General features: G+C 34.8%; 1 protein-coding gene across 1 annotated transcript; it reads right to left on the minus strand.

The window, feature by feature from the left end:
- Positions 1–529: 529 nt before the first annotated feature.
- On the minus strand, positions 530–25,145 carry LOC109090097 (coiled-coil domain-containing protein 141-like). The gene is made up of 27 exons (XM_042731739.1): positions 24,701–25,145; positions 22,455–22,577; positions 20,737–20,928; positions 18,994–19,102; positions 18,440–18,693; positions 17,040–17,159; positions 16,084–16,278; positions 14,567–14,739; positions 14,271–14,412; positions 13,381–13,500; positions 13,021–13,212; positions 12,743–12,922; positions 12,482–12,661; positions 12,204–12,329; positions 11,928–12,116; positions 11,187–11,348; positions 10,773–10,922; positions 8,868–9,008; positions 8,477–8,674; positions 8,009–8,192; positions 7,701–7,813; positions 7,522–7,584; positions 6,244–6,774; positions 4,508–5,331; positions 3,281–3,453; positions 1,000–1,140; positions 530–825 (listed from the first exon to the last, which is right to left on the minus strand). The coding sequence occupies exons 1-27, from the start codon at positions 24,830–24,832 to the stop codon at positions 791–793; spliced, it is 5,142 nt and encodes a 1,713-aa protein (XP_042587673.1). The 5' UTR covers positions 24,833–25,145; the 3' UTR covers positions 530–790.
- Between the last annotated feature and the right edge of the window lie 834 nt (positions 25,146–25,979).

A 25,979-nucleotide genomic window follows, 5' to 3' on the forward strand; every position in this document is an offset into this window, starting at 1 on the left:
GAAACAGGAAAATGCGCCTCATAAAAAAAGAAATCTTGACTGGCTTTTTCTCATCTTTTTCATATCTTTCACTCAGGCTCTGGGTGGACGAGATAAACATCTCCAGCCTAGATCACAGAGACAGTGTTTACCCATCTGTTTTCCTTTCATTTATCTGGTAGAAGTGATTTTGTTAATGCTTTGAAAATCAGAAAAGAAACTGATGTTGATTATGAACTTTACCATCATTGTGGGACCAAGTTGGTTTTGCAGTGAACTAAAACTGACAGAGGAGACCATGTTAAAGCTAGGCAGTGACATGTGAGAGTGGATGCATGACTAGTGATAGCACTGACAAGGACTTGCAAATGTTGATTTTAATGAGACAACAATCTAATCAAAAAATGTGATACAGCTATAACTGTAACAATTTATATAGCTTTATGGAGCTTATTTGTCTTCAGTCATATGTGGGAGTAATTTGATAGTAACGATTCATGATGGTCTTGGCAAAGTTGTCCACTTTCAGCAACAAGCACTGAACAACACCTTAACCACAGCTGTTTTTATTTTTGTTCAGAATGTGTATATGACAATATGTTGGTATTGGATACAGAATACTTTTGCAAGGCAATGTGTACAAAGTTATCAGTAGTGTTACAGATTTTATAATTATGAATAATTCACAAATTCACAAAGAATTAGAAGATCAGGCTCAGTGAACTCTGATATCCAAAGTTTTTCCCCTAAACAGCATCTGTGCCAGTGATGAGTGATAATGGGTTTTCCAGATCCTTCTCATACAGTATGTTCAATAATCTGTGGCCTTTATTATTGTTTTGGCTTCTGTAAAAAAAAAAAAAAAAAAAAAAAAAAATACACAAATTATTATTTATTAATTTATTTTAATGTGTATATGGACACATTTTCTTCTTTCCATTGTGTCATTCTCAAAAGCATGGTGAACACGAAACAATAGCAGAATGCTAGTGGTGTCAGACTTTATGCTGTTTGACTCACTTGGCTCGTCGTCACATGCTGCAACCTTAATATTTTTCTTGCAGAGCATTTGAGGATAAGTGCAGTGTGAGCTGAGGTCTTCTTCCACTAATAAATTTTGCTCATCCGGTCTGGAGGGGAAGGGTGGAGTGATCCTGTGCACTGAGGAAATCAGGTTACATTATGATTTATTGCACCCGAAAAGATGAAGCAGAAATGATAACATTATCATCTCAAACAAAAACAGGCTACAAAAACTTTTATAATTCAAAAAGGGTTGTCATACTCCAGCCTGAGCCTCATTAAGCATGTCTTGGTTTTTCAAAGCTGCCTTTATCATTTACTGTTGGAAAACAAAAGCAGTAAGGAAAAAAGTAAAGAATAATAAAGCCCAGTTTAAAGTTCAGGGCCCATGTCTGTGAGACAGCTGTATCGGAATCAGCTGGGGTGCAGAATGACACCTCAGACACCTTCTCAGTAGGGCGACATACCAGGGAAGCAAAGGGGTAACCTGAGAACACCGAGTTATGCTGTGTGATAACAGTAAAATGCCACTGACTAATAGTCATCATTACTTTCCTTCAGTAGAGAACCTCTCTCTCTCTCTCTATATATATATATATTTACCCAAAATGGACTAAAACTTCAAAAGGTATTTGCGGATTAGGCCCTATTCTGAATAAAATGTATTTCCTAGGAATAGAGAAAATATTGTAAGTATTTATAAATGGGAGAAATCATTAGGAAATGTACTTAGAATCAACAGAAATATCAGACCACCCGGAAAAGAAACTCAAGCATATGGATATTAAGACAACACTGACAAGCAACTTGCATGCATTTAACAAAGTTAATTGTGATGTGTCTAGCTGGTAGTAACATGTGAGTTGAATATACAGCACTTACCTCAGTCACCACCTACCTCAGATTAATTTACAGACTCTCTTGCAAGTTGCACCCAAGGATACATATGCCAAAGACAGCTGACATCACCCTGATTACAACAGTCCTTATTTGCTATACTCACATTTCCAAGCTAATGTTGATATGAAGCATTTTGAAAACCAATACCAAAACCAATGAAAAACATAACTGTTTGTATAAAATGATTAAAGGTGCTTTAGATTTTGGAAAATGCTAACTTTAGCCTGATAGCCCTGAAAGCAAACGTCCCACCCTCCCTGCAATCACAGTCCAAAGCCACACCCCATGAACGCATATACGCTCACAGACCACTAAATTCTGTCATCACAATTCTGTTCTAAAAATGTCTCTCAGTATTTATTTTATTTGATTGTTTCGGAGCCCATTTAGTTTCATTTAATGGCCAAAAAATGAAAAATCTTCAAAACATCTTTATCAACTAGATTTGAACACATCAGGGAGAGTAAAATTATCCCTGAATTTTCCCTTCTGAACCATTTCTTTTAGATCTAGAAGTGGCTTTGTTTAAAAAGAACACTCAAACTCTTTAAAAATAAATAATTTTATTGTAAAATACTGAACATTTCAGAACTGCAACTATAAATACCTGCAGAGCTGACCAAGGTTTCATTACCATCACAAAGCGAACTCCATGCAGATCCACTGCTACTTCCATAATATAATAGGAAAAATACACAATAATTCAGTTCATGCTGAATTTGAATATTGCAAAACATTATTATAGTGATTTAAGTGTTCATAGCCAAAATTAACAAATCTGTGGGTAGTTGATGCATGTGCCAATGTAAAACACACACACACACACACACACACACACACACACACACACACACACACACACACACACACACACACATTTTACGTTCAAATTTATATGAATGTATACTGTATATATAAAATATATATTAAGGCCCTGTGCCTAACCACCATTTCAAAACTATTTTTGCCTTCACTAGTTCACTGAAAGGTCCTACAGTGTGACATTTTTTTAAAACTACAAATATTTAAATGTAGTCTTTCAAATAATATCATAAGAGCTGCATGCATTATAAATGGATTGTGTTCTAAAATAATTAAACTGCTAGTTTAAAATAGTTTTAGATGAAGATTCATATCAACTACCCATGTGCTCTTACATTTGTGCTGTCATCAAAGACAGTTAATTCTGCACACAGCAGTGGTTATGTGATGTGAAGAAAGTTCAAAAGTGAAGAGTCCACATCCATGTGTTTTCCTTGTGTTAATGGCAGTGTTCATTATAACAACAGCAGATAGAGAAGCCACAAGAACAAACAGAGGGTGCCAAAGCAGGTGTGCCAGTCCAGTTTGAGAACATCCAAGTCAGGGCTGTGGTTACCTTTGACCTGTAGCATGGAGCTGGATGTGACAGTGCCATCTGAGTTAGAGGCAGTGACCACATACTGCCCAGAGTCTCTCACTGCAGAGCTGTGAATGAACAACGCATGTTTGCCTTCTTTATGGGATAGTTCTATGTGCTCATCATTGGCCAGTTTGTGTCCATTCTTGAACCTGAACAAAGAGTGAATTATGATGTTACACAATCACACCACAGCAAAAAAAGGCCACACATTAATACACACTCAATGAAAAAGAGAAATTAGAGGTAATGTTAAAGTTGAAGGTCCTACAGAAGTTACATAAAAAGGAAAGGTTAGTGAATGGAAATGTGGATTAACAAGTTAGTATACATGGAATATATGCATGACAGTGTGAAAAAAATAGTGCAAATGAAATGAGATCAAAATGAATGAAGAAAACATCAACTTTCCTCAACAAACCTGCTTCATGCAGGCAGACAAAAATATATATGTATATATTTGTTAATCTTTCTGAACTACAAATACCATGCTTTGTGATGGATGTTTTTAAAAGTTTTTATAAGTATTTAAAAACTGGAATATCGATCAAAATGTTGTATAATAAGAATTTGCCACCCATTTGGATGCAACAGCATTCGGATAATGAATAATCTCTATATATTACACTACCGTTCAAAAGCTTGGGGTTGATAAGATTTTATTGTTTTTGAAAGAATTCTCTTCTGCTCACCAAGCCTGAATTTATTTGATCAAAAATACAGTTAAAACAATCTTACGTGTCATATGATCCTTCATAAATCATTCTAATTTGCAGATTGGGGATCAAGAAAGAAACATTATCAATGTTGACAGTTAATATTATCAATGTTGACAGTTGTGCTGCTTAGTACTTTTGTGGAAACTATGATACTTTTTTGTTATTCTTTGATAAATAGAAAGTTCAAAAGAACTACTTTTTTAATGTTCTACTATCACTTTTGAACATTGTAATATAAAGATCATTGCTATATAAAGTTAAAGTTTCTTTCTTTCTAAATTTCTTAAGATAAAATCTTACTGAACTGTTTGAACTGTAGTAAAATATTATATTATATTATTTAAATGTTTAATACTATATACTATTAAAAGATATTAAGAACAATATATTAATGTAGACTATTATATTAAGAAACAATAGCCAGTTTTTCCTCCTATTAGCAAAGAATGATTTAATTTATGGGTCAAGTTTGTTATAAGCTACCCACCAGGTTAAAGTAGGCTCAGGGAATCCAGTGACTTCCACCTCCAGGGTCACCGGAGAGCCCTCCATTACTGTGGCATTAGGCAAGGGTTTGGAGAAGTTAGGGCCTGTGCCACCTGCCAGTTTTCCCATAACCTTTTTGGAAGATGCCCGCCTGATCTCCTCTCGGATGGCTGTGGGCTTGCAGAGATCTGAGTCCTGCTCTGTGGTTAATGGGATTGGGGTAGCATGCGTGTTATTGGCTCGTGCGATGTGGCACTGACTCGTACTAGAATCATGCACACACTTTTGCCTCTCAGTATGACTCTCATGCACTGAGTAAAGCGTTTCAGTGATGCTGCTTGGTGGTGGGTTGCCAGGTTTGCTTTTTAAGATGCTGGATATGGTGCTTGACACAAGGTTGGGGGCAGGTACTGTGAGGGGGCTTTGAACAAAAGAGGACGACTCTGCTCTGAACCTAGCCCCCAAGCCAGTGGTGGGAGATGGGTAGCTCTCGGCCTGACTCGACATCCACTCCCGCTGCCTCTGGTGTAGTGTGTCGCCGTGCTGAGAGTGGGACTGATGGCTGTGCTGGTTAATGCGAAGGCTGTGAGAGCTCACGCAATAGCCGTCATCAAGGTCATTTTCTGACTGAATGATGTTGGATTCTGGAGTCTCAGATAAAGGAGGTAGGGAGATGTCATCTGGGGAGGTGCATTCGTACTCATCATTGGATAGCGATTCCTCAGTTAGATGGTCAGGCTGGAAGTCACCTTCAGGTACAGGAGCTGCTGGCTCTGGTGTCCCATGAGGCAAATATTCCTCCTCTAAAGAATGATGAGCAGAAGTCTATAGAAACAAAACGTACACAAATAAAGAGGAAAGAAAATCTGTAATTCTCCCTGTAATATAATTTTGTTTGCCATTTTTTGTTAGTTAACATTTAAAAGCACCATTAGAAAATCCACTAAAGACAAAAATCTGCTTTAAAATATTAAGAGTTTCGTAAGCCTAGATATATTAAAAATATTCAATGCAATTATAGTGATTATAGTGCATTATTTATACATAGAATATGCATTTGACATGTCCACAGAAGCAATAGAAATAAATTAAAATATTTCTAAAGTGACTGTAGCATCAAGATATTGATGTAATTTTTTTAAAAATGTATATAATAATCATGTATAAATGTATAATTTAAAATTTCAAAGGTTTGGGGTCAGTAATTATTTTTTGAATCAGCAAGGACATTAAATTAATCAAAAGTGACAGTGAATACATTTATAATGTTACAAATGATCTCTATTTCAAATAAATGCTGTTCTCTTAAACTATATTCATCAAAGAATCCTTAAAGTGTATAAGGAAGACACTAAACTGTTTTCAACATTTACAATTAGAAAATAAGGAATAAGGAAGACACTAAACTGTTTTCAACATTGACAATTAGAAATTAACTGTTTCTTGAGCACCAAATAAGCATATTCCACTGTAATTAACTATTACTATAATTTTAAGAATTTTCAGAGGAGCCAAATTGTCATATTGTTTATTGTAGAATGTAGCCTTTTTGGTTTTAAATGTTCCACCCTGTCACATGTTCATATTATCCCAACATATTTACTTACCTCGCAATGTAATTTAGTAGCACTTCAAAATAGGACTATTCTTTGCCTAATAAAATGATTAAAATCATACCTACTTGAAATTTGCTGAATAAATAAATAGAAAATGACTCCTTGTCAAAAGAAAGCTCACCTTGGAATATAAGTGAAAAGGATGATTTCTACTACAGGCCTGATACTTGTCCTCAGAGTTGGTCTTCTGAACAGCACACTGCAGCTCTCTTTGAATGTCTATGATGCTGAGACGTGATACGCCTGGATCCCGCGGAGGTGGAGGAGGAGGTGGGGGAGGTGGGGTTTCTTGTGAGTCTCTCTTGGTTTGCTGCAGAATGTGACTTCTCTTATCCCGTTCTGCAGGGGCATGGCTTACATTAATGGTGTGAGAGTGAGAGAAAGAGGTGTGCATCTCTTCTCTCCTCTCTATAGTAGATTTGCTTGTGATAGTCTCCACTTTGCTGGTCTTGGAACAGGCCTCCTGTGTGTACAACCTGGTCTCTGACAGCACTTTTTGATGCTCTGGATGATGTTTGTCTGGCAGATCTTGGCTTCGTGTTTTTTGACGAAGCAGAGGTTTCTTGTTTTCTGCATTCTTGCTGACAGGCATCTCTTTAGTACAGTGTGGGCCTGTCATCTCAGGGGTATGTCCACTTTCCTTTGGTTCAGGCTGAAATAGAAACAGAAAAAAACTATGGCTTAGGGTTGGATGATTTTTTAAATATTCATGATACATTTGCAGTGTTTTTGCTGATTATATAAAATTAAACTATGCTGAATAACGCAATGATTTAAATGCTCTAGTTTTTGTTTACTATGTTTCCTTAAAACCGTCAATACACTAGTTTTGTGTTCCTTGTCTTGTGATTTATCTCCAATTTAAAGGGATACTCCACCTCAAAATGAAAATTTGTCATTAATCACTTACCCCCATGTCGTTCCAAACCCCTAAAAGCTTTGTTCGTCTTCGGAACACAATTTAAGATATTTTGGATAAAAACCGGGAGGCCTGTGACTGATGATTAATGACAAAATTTTCATTTTGGGGTGGAGTGTCCCTTTAAACTTTAGCAGCAAATATGGTGTTAGAGTTTGTAAGTAAGTTGTGATTCATTTCTGTGAATGTGTTTAATGAATCAATATCATTTAATGATATTATATATGATATGATATCTGATCTATTGATTCTTTCAGGTCAAATACATCAAATATTCACATACAGTAATTATGTTGACAGATTTTATTAAATAACAATCTTGACAGGGTGGAAAGCTTGATTATTTGTACTATATTTTACTGAAATTGATCTTTAATTGTAATGTAACTAATTAATAATTTTGAATGTACAATATAAAAGATAACGTACTTTATTTCTGGCCTCTTTGCAATTGCTATTTAAAGTGTTACTGGTGTTTACCGTATCAATGGTGTCTCGTTTATTGTTGTCTTCAGGTGTTAGAGACTGCTTCAAGGTCTCCAACTACATAAAAAAAATCATATACAAATATTAATAGTAGTATATTTATATTTTTAGATAAATACAACTGTCAGATTAGTTCTACTAAGTAAAATAATTAGGTTTGACATTTTTATCACCTGAAGTTTGGCTTCAAGGTCCAGCAGTCCATTTGACAGTTCTTTTATCGATTCTACAATTTCATGGTGTTTATTGATTGTTTTCTCCATATATTTCTTTCCTTCTTCAGCACCTACATTAAAAACAGCAGTCATGCTTTGAGGCCAGCAACTCTTGGGTTAGAGTAACATTATAAAGGATTTTAAGGGGTTGCTGCAATTACTTTTATACACTAGGGTCTCTATGAAGCCATTTGTTCTGTTCAGTAAAAGGGTAAAAAATAAATTCCTTTAAAGCAATATTTCAGAATGCATTGTTAATTTCTCACCATGTAGCCGTACTGCCAGCTCTGTGATCTGGCTAATTCTCTCCTCTTGCTGTGGTATTGTGGGCCACACAAATTTTTCAAACTGTTTGTAGAGAGAGCTGACTGCTTCCTTGGTCTTACATTGAGAGGAATATTTACCCACACGTACAATTGTGGAGCTTGCTTCGTCGCACCAGAACTGATACTGTGTTTAAAATGAAAGGTGAGAGAATAGACTATTTTCAGAGACTATTTATAGCCATTTACTGTGGTACTGCTTTAATGTAATACATTTGTGAGAGCAAAGCATATTTAACAGTTTTCTGCTTCATTTAGCAGCATTATAAATGGAAAGATCTGAAAGTAAACATAAAACTTTGGAATAAATGAATTAAAAAATCCAGAAATTCCACATCAGGATTATAAAATAACAAGTAAAATTGTGATAGTAGCTCCTATTGGCTCATTATATGTTCCTGGTGCACCCACCTCCTCTAAGGCTTGCTGGAGCTTGACATTCATGTCCAGGTTCTGTTTGTACTCCTCCACTGCCCTGTCAAAATCGCCCACCTGTCTCTGCAGCTCATTTAAGGCATCCTCAATCTCTCTAAGGCTGTTGCCAATTAAATGCCTCTCACTGCTGCTGGATACTTTCAGAGTGAAGGCTTGCAGCTTCTTCTTCAAAACCTACAACAGGGAGGTATTTGGATATCATATTTTATAAATAGACAACTGTCAAAACATTAAAAGTCAAAGAAATCTCCTGCAGGTATGAGTCTGTATAATTCTCTCACTGCTGAGATCCTAAAAAAAAAACAACAACAAAAAAAAACATATATAAAAATAAAACTTGCAAGCAGATTAAAAGAGAGCTTATTACCTGTAGCTTTTCAATGTAAATCTCAATTTGCTGGATCTGATTTTTTACTGCCTTTAAGTTTCTCGACTTCTCATTTTTCTTCATGTAGTTGAATTTTAAATTGTTGAATTTCTTTTTGAGATCTTTAAAGGACTCTCTCATCAAAAAAAATAAAAATCAGGAAAAACATGTTAATACAGCAATAGAAAATCATGCAAAAACCACTGAAAGACTATACAGTAAAACTGCACATTTTAGAGTGGCCTTTTATTGTGGCCAGCCTAAGGCACACCATTGCAATAATCATGCTGTCTATCAGCATCCTGATATGCCACACCTGTGAGATGGATGGATTATCTCGGCAAAGGAGAAGTGCTCACTAACACAGATTTAGACAGATTTGTAGACAATATTTGAGAAAAAAAGGCCTTTTGTGTACATAGAAAAAGTCTTAGATCTTTGAGTTCAGCTCATGAAAAATGGGGGCAAAAACAAAAGTGTTGCATTTATAATTTTGTTCAGTGTATATTGACTCTTAGCTATTTTAGCTTACATTAATGCTTGTTTTGTCTTTATTTTAAATGTGGTCATCTTGAGGCACGCTTAAACATTTGCTGAGCCCCCCTAGTGGCCCCTGACCTCCCAGTTAAGAATCACTGGTCTAAATGCCTGTGCTTATTGATTTGGCGAGTGAAAAAAGTATGATTATTATCCTCTAGAGGGAGACAGAGATTACAATATTATCACAATAGTAACATACTGTTTTTAAGACGTTCTAAGACATTCTAAAATACTTGTAATGAATTCTGGTATCTCTCACCAAACTATAAAATTAAACTTTTATTAACATTACTTGCAATCAACATGTCAGTAAACAACAAAAAAAGACGAAAAACAAAAATGGCTGTATTATCCTTATACTCAGAAACCAATTTGTGCAGTAATCAAAAATCATAAAGGACATCATGAAACTAAGTCATAAGGAAGGAAAACTATCTGATGTTCTGTGGCCTGTGAGGTTTGCAGTGTAATCCTAGGGATTGAATGTTGGATTTTGTGGCTGTGGGGCAGTAAGTATGTGATAAGGGTGGAATCCTTCCTGCTATCTGAAGTGATGAGAGACAAATGGCAGGATCCCTCAGTCAACACAGGGAGAGACAAACCCTGCAGTTCACAGACTAAATTTAACAAGGGCAGACAAGCTATAAATAATTCAGGGAGAGAGACAATAAGAGTCAGCCACAAAAGACCAACAAGTATGCTTTTGAGCCCTGGATCTGTATGCTGGGAAAAAGAGGTAACACATCTCTAAGGAAAATTACAGGGAATAAGGGCATAAAGAATCAAAGCTTCAGTGATCTTTTAAAATATATATATATAAAAAAATGTGTACTATGAAAACATACTAACCTTCAACACTCAATTTATTCCCCAGTGAAAACAGGAGCATGAAACTTAAGCTGCTAAAATGGCTTGTTCTGTACTTTTGCAACATCTTTCCGATTATAACCATGATTTAGAATACATCTGAAAATATGACCAACTATTTTTGCATATTTAAACCCATCACTCTTGTACAATGCAATGCAGGCTTTGAAAAGAGGCTATGAACATTAAAAACTATATTGGACCCAACAGTCTTGTTTCACATCCATAGGTGCCGTTTGCACTCTTAATGGCACAGCAGCAAATAATGACCCTCTGAGTTAGTCAGAGATAGTGGAAAATGGTCTTATGATTGTTTAGGGCACAGAAATATTTAAGTGGACCTAAAAGACCACTATTAACATCACATTATGAAATCAAGACACAACGACATTGTTTTTCCATGGCACAATGTTTTTTCCTGGATTGTGCTTCAGATGAGATTAATAGAAATTACAAGAAATTAATGATTGATTCAAACCCTGACTGACACACACTTACCTCACCAATCTCTTCTTTATAAAGGCAGAAGTGGACAATGCTCATCAAACTCTCTTCACACTTGTTAGCCTCAGCAATCCATTCAACGCTTCCTCTTTCCAATTTTTCCAGTTTCTCCTTTAACTGCTGCACTGACAACACCAGCAGACGCTTGGAGCATAAAGAAAGGGGGGAAAATGGAGAAGAATGCTCATTTATGGCACTTGTTTCATACCATTTCTATCAAAGCAACAAGTATTGTTATGTATTTATGCATGACAAAGTAAAACAATTATCAACATGATTGTTCCACAGGTTCTGTTCACATCATACTGTGCAAAGAAATTTGTCAGGTTCTGGTAAGGAAATCCAGAGAATGCATGAAATCTTTTGAAGGTAATGAGAGCATGCAATATTTTTAAGTAATTGACACACCGACTGCTGCACAGTGCTGGTGAGATCCGCACCCAGCGAGAGGGCGAGTTTGTACAGATAGTGGATGTGCCTCTGCCTCTCTTGGTGCTGAGTCAACTGAGTCCTGGCCTGGCTGGTGTCACTGTACACAGTCACTGGTTCTGCATGTAATACAGTGTCCAGCTGGAAAAAACAAAACAAAGTATGCTTAGGCAACAAATTTTCATAATATAATATAATGTAATGTAATATAATATAATATAATAATTATTGACAATTTATATTTGTCTACAAAACTTACATTTATTAAATTAACAAATTAATAACACAAAATTTTAATATTATTTTTTAGCTCTCCAAGGTAGTTGAGGTAAAGAAAAACACTCAACAAATGTCCACTCATTCAGTATTGTTTAAAACAATTGCACCCAATTATTAAATAATGATGATGATGATGATGATGATTAATACTGTTACTAGTGTTTAGTCACAATGTACTGTATAGCTGTCAGGATGCAACTCGTGACATTGGCTAAATAAATGAACACGTTCTGCAAAGCTGTTATCTAGAGACTGTGTTTAAAAATGCTTTTCATTTTTATTCAGCACTATTTAATTCTCATAATCCTATTATTTTGAATAATCCATTAGAATGAGTCTGTGGCTGACTTTTAACAGTGCATATTAATTCTGGTTTGTAAATCCATTACGATATCTTTTCAAATGATTCTTTAAAGTGTTCTGACAGAAATGAGACTTTACCTCTTGATAAAGCTGATGAAATTTACTGGCCATAATGAGAATGGTTTCATACTCTCTGATTTTATCTCTGACACGCTGATGTAGCTGCAGGAGCTCGGACACTCTCTCGTTCTTCTCTTTCACCGGTATTCCCTTCAAGCCAAGCAGCTCGGACGTCTTAACCAGGAATTCCACTTCTGCATTCAGTTGCTGTGAAGTTTTTAAAATTGAGGTTAGTTATACAGTTGTTAAAACAAAGCATTTTCAATAATGAGAAAGCAAAAAGAGTAGTCTTACCAGGAATCCTGGCTTTACAGCATTGAAGTTATCCTGTAGCTTAGACACAGACTGAGAATCACCCCCCAAATCAACCTTTGAAGCTGGAGCAAAAATCTCCTCCATTGCCTTTAAATCATGAAGAACCTGCAGGCAATAATGCTATTAATGTTTTGCAGGAAGAAATAAAATAGCATCCTTTTTAAATGCTTAAATAGTTATTTTAAATAATATGGAGCATTTCATAACTATTTTTGCTTCCATAAACTGATGTATTTATGAGCAAAATCAAAAGTTACCTTTTTAAGTTGATCCTTAAATTTTTTCCACTGCTTCTTCACAGATTTCATCTGACTATAATGCAGTTGCCAGGTCGTCCATAAGTCTGCTAGTTCAGATTTCTTTTTGGTCAGTGTCTCCATATATTTTTCTACAACATGCCCTGCTGCTTTAATGTTAAGATTCAGGTTGCCACTGATCTGCAATAAAAATATATTAAGTTTTAAACCCCAAGACACTGCCATAGATTTGCAAAGATGCAAGACTGCAGTGTCTCTTACCATGTTAGAGGAGTTAATAAAATTGTTGCCCAGGTCCTGCATGGTGAAAAACTTCTGCAACAATAACTGCCACTTAGCATCCAACATCTCCTTCATCGTTGCACCTGCTCCTTCATTTTCCTCCACTTCCTCTTGCCTTTTCTTATAGCATTCCTCAAGTGTCCTTATCTGTTCCTCAACCTGTGCCACCACACAAAAATATCCTCATTGGTATATTGGTTTCAGTCTAACTGGATACATCAATACTATAAATATATGTTCTAAATATATAACCATACCTCATCTGCACTGCGCAGAAAGTCCACGTAGGGTCTAAGGCCTTCCACATGAGATGAAATGTTTCTGAGCAGTGTTTTCATCTCCTCTGCCAAAAGTGAAGCTTTGTTAGACAACTCAACTGCATCTGAGGATTCCAGCCTCTTTAGTTCCTTTATAAAACCAGCTATCGCCTCTGAGTCTCTCATAGCATCCTGCAGAAAAAAACAACATTCAAAGAAAGACCTGATTACTGTGAGAAGATCTCAATATGAGAAGATCTTCATAGCACTTTTACTTTTTAGGGATTGTATAAAATGGTAAAATAACTTTGAACTTTTCATATCATATTATATTCTCAGTCTAGGTAAGTATGAAGTCACCTGAGACTGTGAGAGTAGCTCAACATGCTTGTTAAGAGTGTCCTCAGCCTCAGTTAGAGATGAACCAGGCTCTGTGCTGGAAGAGAGGACACTGTTGCTGCTCTTAATCCAAGCAGAGACCTGTGGAGATTCAGGAGTTTGAGATGAATCACTATGACGAAATATATGCGCTTTTCATCAAGTTAGAGTATTAAGGTACATTTATCAATGTATAACAAATAACCTAATTATGCATTTAAAAATAGAAAAAGCTGAAGGAAAAAACAAACAAACAAATAAATAAATAAATAGTGCATTTGCTTTGTTTCTAATAGCATAAATAAAGACAAACAAAAATAATAATTTCATGGCATTACATAAATAAATAAATAAACACTTTATAGTTCTTATGTCATTGATTTATTATTATTATTATTTTTATTATTGGATGGAAATATTTGACAAGAAATTGACATTTCATGGCATTACATATATGTGATCCGGGAACACAAAACCAGTCATGAGGGTCATTTTTTTGAAATTGAGATTTATACATCAGCTGAATAAATAAGCTTTCCATTTATGTGTGGATTGTGAGGATAATATCTGGCTGAGATACAACTATTTGAAAATCTGGAATCTGAAGGTGCAAAAAAAATCTAAATATTGAGAAAATCGTTATCCAAATGAAACTCTTATCAAATACATATTACAGTAGGACATTTACAAAATATCTTCATGGAACATGATATTTACTTAATATTCTAATGATCTTTGGCATAAGAAAAATCGATAATTTTGACCCATACAATGTATAGTTGGCTATTGCTACAAATATACCCTTGCTACTTATGACTGGTTTTGTGATCCAGGTGTTTTGGTGTCAGCTACATACAGAGATTTTTCTATACCTTGTCCACCAGTTCTTCAAATGAAGAGACCAGCTGCTGCCGTTTGCCTGTTAACTCTCTGTGGGCGTGACACTCATGGCTCAGAGCATCGATTCTCTCATTGATGTATCCCAGCATCCTTTGCAGCCCTCCAACTTGGGCACTAACAAACAAACACACATGCGCGCCATGGATGCCTGACACTACACAGAACATCTCAACCCTTTTATCAATCCTCTGAAAACCCAGAGTCTGAATATCTGCTCTGATAGGGTCTATTTTTAACACACTGTAGCATCTGCTCTTCGTCTTCTCACCTTTGTGGGTAAAGCTTCTGAAGTAACAGCTGACCTCTCTGAAGAGGCTCGACAGATGCGTCTTTTATACTCCGTGAATACTCATCATGTTTCCTGGCCAGTTCAGGTAATGGCAGAGGTTGATTCTTCAGTTCCTTTATAGCAATCTCTATAGTGCCCAACACCTCAAATGCCTGGAAAAAAAATATCTGTTATGTGTGTGTGTGTGTATAAATATATATATATATATATATATATATATATATATATATATATATATATATATATATATATATATATATATATATATATATATATATATATATATATTCTGCTCATCAAGGCTGCATTTATTTAATCAGAAAAACAGAAAAAAATTTAATGTTTTTTACAGGAGTCTCTTCTGCTCATCAAGGCTGGATTTATTTGATCAAAAATACAGGAAAAAAATAATATTGTGAAATATTATTATGATGTAAAATAACGTTTTTCTATATTAATATACATTAAAATCTAATTTATCCCTGTGATGCAAAGCTGAATTTGTCAGCATCATTACTCTAGTCTTCAGTGTCACATGACCCTTCAGAAATCATTCTAATATGCTGATTTATTATCAGTGCTAGAAACTGTTGTGCTGCTTAATATTTTGTTGGAGCCAGTGGTACTTTTTTTTCAGGATTCTTTGATGAATAAAATTTAAAAAGAAGAGCAAATAAAAATCTTTTCTAACAATATACACTACAGTTCAAAAGTTTGGGACCAGTTAATTTTTATTCCTTTTTTTTTATTCAGCAAGGATGTGTTAAATTGTTCAGAAGTGATAGCAAAGATTTCTATTGTTAGAAAAGATTAATATTTTGAAAAAAATGCTGTTCTTTTTAACTTTTTATTCATCAAAGAATCCTGAAAAAAAGTATTGCCATTTCCAAAAAAAAAGTTCCTCAACCTGTATATATATTTGGCAGTGCAACTGTTGCCAACATTGATAATTCTTAAAATAAATCAGCATATTAGAATGATTTCTTAAGAATTATGTGACACTTAATATTGGAATAATGGTATATATATATATATATATATATATATATATATATATAGAAATGTATATTGATTATTATAAATATTAATACAAGTTCACAGTGTAATTTCTTTGTAGAACAAAATGTAAAATTTTCTGCAAGTAATATTAATGTCAGAGCTTATTTAACTCAAAGCCTTCTAAATAACTAAATAAATGCATATCAAATTCCCAAGGGAACCCATGGAGAATGAATCCTTTGGGTTGGATACAAATTGATGTCATGACAATGTATGCTATATACATTTTTGCAACACACTCCATAAATCACTCACATTATACATCTCCAGTAGGGGGTACTACCTTCAACCACAAAAACAAATGACACGCAAGTCACACGAGTGTGGTCAGAAGAAATATAGCTGCTGAAGTGTTTACCAAGAGTTAGGGCTCTATCAGCTCAGTTATCCCAACCTCAACTTAGTCAAAGCATGTCAAGTGCTATTATATTACGTACTTTATTAGCACTGCTGTAAAAGGCATTGCTCTCCTGCAGATGAGCCAGACGATTCATCATGAGGCTCCAGAACTGCTCGTGTGTAGCTTTGAGTTTTTCACTCTTCTCTGACAAGCGTTGAAGTTGTGTGCACTCATTCGAGGAAAGCAGATCTGACGCCTGCTGTATCAACCTCTCAATCAGCACACCCCAGTCCTGAAGGAAGGTACATGAACCATAAAAAAGCTTTAGATACCAACTGAAGTAAACCTTTTTAACTTGAAATATATATTTTATTATATTTTAAGAAAATGTGTTTTAATATTAGAAAGTATTTCTACAAGGGTATCAGACTTTCAGTAATGTGCTGTGGTCAAACTCTGGCACTTACACTTTGTTAATTATAACTTGATTATTTACACAATGGCACAAAGATTAACAGTACAGAAATAGAGATCTAATGTTACAGCTGTTGCTGAGTAAGAGGAGTGAGAATAAGCTTACATGATGGTCCAGCTTAAAGTTCATTTTAAAAACTATACAATACCATACACGTTTATGTAATTATATTTAAGAAATGATTACATTGTTGTCATTTACTATGTGTGCGATGTTGTTTTCCCACCAAAATTATGTCACAAATGATGTCCTGATTGAAAGTGATTTTGCAAAAATTGAACAGGGTAGAAACACAAAGACATGAGGACAAAAAAAACCCACCTGTAATATTTTTGATAAATCAGTTTTTCAAGTTGCATAGCAGTTAGTCAATAATGCTTGAGCACAAATGGCAATATCCCCACTCAAACCAAAGAACTGAAATTATTTAAAATGTATCTATATATTTACTTAATTATAATATTTTTGAAAGGAAAACTATTCTGATTAATTCATCTTGAAAAAGGAGAGTTTAATATTGTATACAATATATTAAGTTATATTTTATCTGTTCACTGAACAGCCTAGTGATCTCTTACCTTGGATTTCTGTTCAAACTCTATGTATTCACGTAGTAAGTCCTCATTTTCTGACAGAGATGAACCCAGCTGACTGTTTTCCAAGAACAGAGTAGCCTTTTCCTTAAACCACTGTGTTACCTGTTTAAAAGCACATATGACACATATGCAATAGCGTCTAAAAGTGAGACCTCACGTGAAAATGCTTCTACTTTGCATTTGTCCGGTTTAATACAAAGTTCTAATTATAAATGATCTAAAGTAGAAAACAAAACATATTTTATTATTTGGTATGTCCTTAATAACAGCAGTATTGGATCTGTCGTGAATAAAATACTTTTTTCTTCTTTTCTTTTTTATTATACCTAGAAATAGGCTAGTTTATCTTAAATATATTTTCTTCATTTAACATTATTTATTTTAATGAAAAAAAAAATATTTTGACAATAATAAAAAATATAAGTCATTTATGGATTAAATTCACAGTGATTAAAAAAAAAAAAGAAGATTAGCAGTTTAACATTTAATAATATTTTAAATTTAACATTGATATGCAAAGCATTAGTGCCCTTTAATGTAAGCAAAGTGGGTTTTCCACAGGGATCATATCAAACACAAGCATGTGCCCTGTCCCCTCTCAGCATGCTAAGTATGCTGGCCAGTTATTTTAGTTTAACATTTTTAAAAAGGCAGCCGGTCATCAACGTGTTTTCATGCTGAGTGTCTTCGAGAATGCTTGAATATCCTTTACCATGTGAGAGTTTGGACAATCTAACATAAACACAAAAAGCAACTTATGATAGCTATATTTGTCATACTGTATTCCATTAGACAATGATAATTTTGTTTTTCAGGATTGTGATGCTGTTATCATGTAGTAGATCTCTTTAAAAAAAGCAATCAAGAATTTTTAAAGTTGCTCGAGCCATTATAACAGTAGTCTTGGTCCTGGCGGTGTATATGTAGTGTCATAGAAAATAAAATTATGTTTAAGCATGATTTCAAACATAAACTACTCTTTAGGAAATTTGGGGTTACTATGATTTTTTTTTAAGTAAAAAAACAAACAAAAAAAAAAAAACAGTAAAAACAGTGATATTTTGAAATATTATTTCAATTTACAATAATTGTTTTCTATTTTATTTCAAAATGTAATTTTTTCCTGTGACGCAAAGCTGAATTTTCAGCATCATTACTCCAGTCTTTAGTGTCACATGATCCTTTAGAAATCATTCTAACATGTTGATTTAGTGTTTAAGAAACATTTTTTATTATTATCATCAATGCTGAAAACAGTTCTGTGTAATATTTTTGTGGATACAGTATTTTTTTTCAAGATTCAATGAATAGAAACTGATGCCACTGATGCCAGTACATCCAGTTTCTATAATAATGAAATTTTCTTTGCAAGAGTGACTTACCTCCTGTTCCTGTCTCTCCCACTGTCGAATACGGTAAATCGTTTCCAGCTCATGCTTTTGTTGTCTCATGCAAAGGTCCACTTGCTGGCGTCTGTCCTGCAGAATCTCCATTAAACCTTCCACCTTTCCAAAGCTGCTCCAGGCACCGTGAGAAGCTCTGCCATACTTCAGGGACTGCTGGGACTGGAAGTCCTTCAAAAATTCCAGCAACTCACGACTCTTATTCAACACCAGCATTGACTTCACCAACATCCCTGAGGATAGAGAACAACTTTGTAATTACACTGGTGTGTTTTATTTTACAGTGTTTATGACAGATAACAACAAACTCTATTCACATATTTGAAAGATATTTTGTGGTGAGAATTGCAAACATTCCTGATATAAGCTCCCAAAGGCCAGTCTGAGAACAGTTCTGCTTCATTCATTAGGTTTATATCTGCATGGCTCCTATGCCATCACAGAGTCTCCTGCTTTGGGTGCTGCTAAGGGGTTCCAGGGCATCTTAAACCAAAGGTGTTCAGAATGACAGAAGTAGGGAACAAAGCTCTTACCTCTTCTAATAGTGCTGTGTCTCTGAAGCAGTTCATTCATGTTGTCTGCAGTGGTGGATTTCTGAACAATACTCTGAAAGTCTTCAGCTTCATCTATCCTGATGGCAAACTGTAATTGAAAAAGTTTCAAAAGCAGCTGAAAAAAAGGCAAGATTGAAAGGCCAATATAAATTTCAAATAAAAATGGGCAGATGAATATATTCTAAATCTACAATCTAAATCTTACAAATGCTGCATGTATTTAATTAAAAATAAACTATTGTGAAATACTACTACAAACTGAAATAAAAAGAAGTTTAAAATTTAATCTATTCCACTCATGGCAAAGCAAAATTTTCAAGATCCTCCAGAAATCATTCTAATATGCTGGTTTGCTGCACATTTTTTCAAACACATTTTTTATTATTATCAATGCTGAAAATATATGAAGGGTTGCTTCATATATTTATGGAAACAGAAATCTTTAGGGAAATTATAAAAGTCCTTACTGCCACTTTTGATCAATTTAATGAATCACTGCTGAATTAAAGTATTTAAAAAATGTATATATATTTACTGACCCCAAACATTTCAAGGATAGTGTAAAATAAAAACATAATATCAAAGTGAAAAGTATATATATGTATTGCATTTAACAGAATTTGTATGCAACAACAAACAGTGAAGGCCGGTATCTTATAATGACTGATATCTGAGATCTGGTGTCACACATTCTTTTCAACAACTGCTCAGAAACACTGTGTTTACTCTGCATAACCAGCTTCTGGTGAATGACAACTCCATTATGTTACATAAATGACAGCAGCAACCTTCAGCAGATGAAGGCAGTCGACTCTATGTACATCATCATAATGGTAATTTAACAGGAAGCATGTCTGTTGAAATGTTATCAGCAAAACAAATATTGTTCTGAAACATGCTCAAGCTTGAGTTTATTTGCACAACCACCATTTTCCGTGACCTTGATGATGAATCATCTTCTTTAGAATAACTGAAGCAGATATCAAAGTAATGTGACTGACTTGCTTCAGATTGCTGAAGATAAATGGAAACAATTGTTCACTGTATAAAAAAAACACAACATTGCATGTTCAGCCAGTATCAAATAACACCATGTTTCCCAACTTTAAAGCTGTAAAAACAAAAACCATCCATTGTAATTCTAAACAAAAACATTGTTTTGTACAGTACACAGTGTAGCACACTCCCTGTGGCACGTCTAACCATCAGGGACAGAATAGTTTTTAAAAGCCACTGGTTATGAAAATAATCATGTCTTGTTTGGAAAATGTTGCAAAATTGTAACAATGTGCTTTTAAAGTTGCTTTCAACATGAAGCCAGCCTTTAAATGTGAATGCTTAAGCCACACAAACAATCAACAAGCAAAACACATCACAAACAAACAAATTAGAATTTCGATGAGAGAAATCTTGTCATTTCAATAAGAATCCACTTGATCAAGAATTAGTAGTTCAAGTTTTTGATGGAAGCTGCTTGCATTTTGTGGGAACTGTGTGCTGCTGCATTTGTTTAGCATTTTACTGTTCAAAATTAAAACAAAGTACAGTACTGAGATGCTTTCTTGTTAATGTGATGAACTATATACACCTGCAGTTAATCATGCTACCAAAAGATGAAGTTAAATTAGATTCCTTACGATAAGGCATTAAACAACAATTGCAATTTTCCTACAGCGAGTTTCTGATAGCACTTCAGCAGGTTCTATGGGTAAACCACATTACCTCCAGAGCACACTCAAAAAAATGGCATGCCAAGATCAGGAGTGATCTCCTCTTCTCCAGGTGGGCCACCAGTGTTTTCCAAGCCTCGCTGAGAGAGACAGCCATGGCCTCATAAACCAGCTCCTCTCCTTCCTTCTGAGCTGCTGTTTTATCAGCCTCCTCCAGCAAAGCCCACACGCCGCCTTCATTTTTCTGTGTAAAATTGAAATTCAAATATTAGACATAACACATTGCCCTAGCATGAAAGTGTACACAGCTCTTACTTTTATTTAAACTCTAAATAAAAAGCAGCCCCCATGGTGTTTAGACACGTCTGGTGGGCAGATGCACATAAGTACATGATGAAATGTTTGGTAACATGCAATATGCTTTAACTGTGGTGGAGGATTTTGTTCTGATTAAAGGCTGTACTCTTCATTCTGAGCCTGTAGTTACTTTTGGTCAGATAGCAGCTCTGATGGTTTTTCACTTTCAAATATAGCACGGAAATGCTTCTGTAGCATATAATTGTATTTTCGAATCAATATTTTGAAGACAGTTCAAAGAAGCAAGGACCTCTCCTTGTAAGGTCTGAAAGCATTGCTTTGTGGCATATGTCTGATGTAACGCCAGCTATCTGGATCTGGCAATATAAAAGTGTACAAAATGTTTTATGAAACTATACACAAAATGTTTAACATCTGTTATTAATTTATCTTCATTAAATCTTTTATTTCTACCCTGCAAATATCTTTATAATTCAACGTCAAAACATTCACCATGAATGGAATCATCCCACTGAACAGAGCAGATTTATAACAATTGTATTTCAAAGGCTCAAATGAAACGTTGAAGAACCTTGAAGTTAAATAGAGTTGTGGGTCTTAAACAGATATTAAAGTTCAGGAGCTATAATGATGCCTCCAACAACGGCACCAAAAAACATCTGTGAAAATCCCATGAATCGTCTCCTCATGGTTCTGTGAGAAGGACATTGTGCTTAAGATAAAGCATAGACAACTATACAAATACATACCAAAAGGTGGAACACAGCTACTATTTTCACTTTTTAGAATAAAATTATTCAATCCTACAAAATCACACAAATGAAGTTTAGAAATGATCAAAACTTTTTTCACCACCATTTGTCTAAATTCCATTCTCTCATTAAACTTCACAAGGTGCATCCTGGGATGTTCTTTAGGCAATTTTTAATACTCATCTTAAATAAATAAATAAAAACTATATATATTACACCACTCTTCAAAAGTTTGTTTTTGAAAGACCAAGATTTATTGCTTTATTTTATCAACAAGGCAGCATTTATTTGATCAAAAATAAAGTAAAAACAGTAAATACTGTGAAATAGTTACAATTTAAAATAACTATTTTCTTTTTGAATATATTTTAAAATATAATTTCTTCCTGTGGTGGCAAAGCTGAATTTTCATCCATTACTCCAATCTTCAGCATGGCATGATCCTTCAGAAATCATTCTTATTGGATGATTTTGTGATCAAAAAAATTACAAATGCTGGAAATGTATTTACAAACTATTTATATTTGTCTACAAAACAAAACTGCATTTCAGAATAAGCTTTAAAAAAAAAAAAAAAAAAAAGGATTTAACGATCATGTGAAATGTAAATTCAGTTGCTGTAGCTGTGTCCAAACTTTTGTCTGGTCCTGTATTTTAAGATCAAAACATTTTTATTTTGAATTGGTACAGTACAGATTACCTTAAGTTTAGCAAGGAGCTGCTCATGTTCTTCTAGAAGCTTTCTGGTCTCATCCTGGTTGTTTCCAATCTCCAGCAGGTTAAAACACACACACACACACACACACACACACACACACACACACTTTAAAACACACACACACACACACACACACACACACACACACACACACACACACACACACACACACACACACAAACACACACACACACACACACACAATCCACACACCCGAGAACATGTTAATGTATGGCTGTGCTTCAGCACATGCACTTCTTGTACCCACGTGGCCTCAAGTGCATTTCACAGATTGTAAACAAGACTGAAAGAAGGTCCTCCACTGGCCCCTGGCCAAAGAGCACTTTGATTTCAATGCAAAGCCCCCTCAGTGAATTCTCATCCGATCAATTGCAAGTCCCAATGCAAACTTTGGCATGCAAATTGCGCTGATCTTAAAATCGCGTTGCAATTTACATGTATGGGAAGAGCCATTCTGAGAGTGTATGAAATGTGGAGCTGCCACAGCTGCCACAGCCTGTCATGTTTGTTAAACAACTGCAAAAAATACAGTTTAAGGTATGCGGACTGATGGCTAATTATCATTTCTGTATACATTAAGGCTGCTTACAGGGTCTATTGCAGGCATCTGCTGGTTTTTAATACTAACACGCATTAACTGCTTTGTGTATGAAGAACCAGCCATATAAACAAGGAATGAGGTGAATAATACATCTAAAAATCAACTATTTCAAATTTGCAACATATATAGCATATATATATATAAACTAAATATTGTAGAAACTTAATTTTCTGTAAAGTTGCTTTGCAATGATTTGTATCTTAAAAAGCACTATACAAATAAACTTGAATTGAATTGAATTGAATATAGGAGTAATATGTAAATAAAAATGAGATTTGATAGCTCTGGGTGAGGGAAGATTGTCAGTAAATAACTTAAATTCACTGTTTTCTCCTATCAAATGACTGAACTTGGAGGATTGGAAGCACTGGATACATTTATGGAGCTTTTCAGAGTCTGACACAGACATATAAGCCATAAACAATTTTAGGAGTGTATAGGAAAAGTACAAAACAGCAGACTTTCATTTTGGGCTGAACCATTCCTTGAAACAACAGCAGGAGCAAGCATACATCAGGCAATAATAGAACTCTTAAAACTAGACATAAGGATGACCTGTCACAGAGACTCTTAATGAATAATTCAGGCCATCAGGAGTTTGGACCATCACAGAGCTTTTCTCTGTGTTTTTCTCACAGCTGTTTTTGCCTCCCCATTGAGTCACCGCGTCAGGCATTATGGAATATTCACATTCCATGGAATCCTCTCACAGAAAAACAATAAGGTTGTATTGATAGCCCAAGCCAAGAATCTGTTGAATACCCCAAACTGTGTGCCCATAACATCACTGGTGAGAGCAGTTTCCTTCCATGATTGTAGCAGTGCTTTTGGATAAAGCAATGACGTGACTTCAACATTGTGAATTTAACACTGCATGCAGCCATACAATATTATTAATTCAAAGATATTATCAGGAAAGGAATAGTTTACTAGGCAGTGTTGTTATTGGTAAACTAAAAATAAAAATCTGTAATTGTTTTTGGTAATTAAATATATAATTTAAAATATATTTTATACACATATTAATAAACTATAACTATTAGATGCAAATTAAAACAAATTCGAAAAGCTGCCTTGGCAACTAACTGAAATTAGCTGAAGAAATGTATTTGTACTAAAATTACTAAAACTATTAAAGGTCATTTCAGTAATTGAATAAATAGAAATAATGAAATAAAATAGAATATTAGATTTAAAAACTTAATGATTTTTTTTTTCATTGGCAACTTACTGAAAATAAAAATCACTAATACTAAAAAAAAGCTAAATAGAAAAACAAACATTACAAAGACAACTGAAAAGATAAAAATAAAAGCTAAAACTTCTAAATAAATACTATAATTATATATAAATAATACTACAATAACACTTTAGCTGGTATATTCTGCTAAATGTCTTCTTTTGTGTTCCACAGAAGATATAGTCTATAGATATAGACAAACTAACACTACATTGCAAGTCAACCTCAATCACCAAAGAATGTTCTTATTAACTGCACAGTAATGCATCTGAAAGAATTAAAAATGTATATACTACATTTCCAGTGACAAACATACAGTTTACATAAAGTTTTGCATTGGAAAGTAGAATAGTTCAAATAGCCTACCTTGAGTACTGCTACAACAATCTGGGAAGTTCCAGCCTGTACGGCCACAGTGCTGATTGTTGTTGTGGAAGGCTGACCTCCAGCATCACCTTCACTGGACATTGTGGACATTGTCCCCTCGAGTCCACACATCCAAGAACCAGAAAGGTCAGAACAAAGCTCAGCACACACAGGTTTGTGCTGTAATCCAAATCTCCCCTTTTCAAAAGTCCACAACTGTCCCGACAGGCGGCTAAACCCAGAGTGAAGTCTCTGGGGTTTTTAAAGTGACACAGCCCACGTCCACTTCAAAGATCCACTTGCCCTGCAGGTAAACTCTGCAACCCCTCAAAGGTCTTTCAGCATTGCTGGGCTCTTACAGGCTCCACGGGGTCCACTAGCCTGAATGAACAGTATGGTGCAAACACAGCCGTCTATGTTGACAGGGCAGAGAGAGGCGTGTTAAAAATAGAAATATCCACTAAGTTTATCACACTGTGCAGAGAGCTATTTGACACACCCCCCGTTTGGTTGCTTTGGTGAGTCTGTTGCTCTCTCCCCTCCCCTTGCATGTCTCCCTATGACTAACCTTTGCTTTTCATCACAATAGAGCATATTGGAAACAATTATACTTAGAAAAATAGCACACCATTTTGCCATTATTTAGTCATTTCGTCTCATTTTGTCAAAAGGACAAAATAAGCACATAGTCCATGCAAATACTATATTCCAATATTGAAAACATAAGTCATGACTGAAAAGCACTGCAAGTCATTCATCTGCTGCTTTCAGGAGCAAGGCAACAACATCTTACTCTTGAACAATTCATTTAATCTTACTTGAATCTTTTCAATGATCCAATTCACAAAACCTGAAATGGAGGGCAAGAATATTTTACATTTTTGTCTGTCACATTATGATACAGCTTCAAAACACTTTGAATATACCACACAAGCCATGTAAAGTTTTTAGATTTTTTTTTTCCCTTAATGTTTTTGAAATAAGCCTCTTTTGCTCACCAATGCTGCATTTATTTTATCATAACTGTTTTCTATTTTAGTCTTTTTTAAAATGTGATTTATTCCTGTGATGTAAAGCTGAATTTTCAGCATCATTACTCCAGTCTTCAGTGTCACATGATCCTTCAGAAATCATTTTAACATGCAGATTCAGTGCTCGAGGCTAAACTAATATATGTTGAAACCAGATACTATTTTTCTTATTAAACATCTTTTGTGTTCCAGCATTTGACCAACGTTAGGGGAAAATAAATTATAGAATGTTCATTTTTTAGTGAACT

This window comes from Cyprinus carpio, chromosome B9 (genome assembly GCF_018340385.1).
Source record: "Cyprinus carpio isolate SPL01 chromosome B9, ASM1834038v1, whole genome shotgun sequence".
NCBI classification, from domain to species: domain Eukaryota; kingdom Metazoa; phylum Chordata; class Actinopteri; order Cypriniformes; family Cyprinidae; genus Cyprinus; species Cyprinus carpio.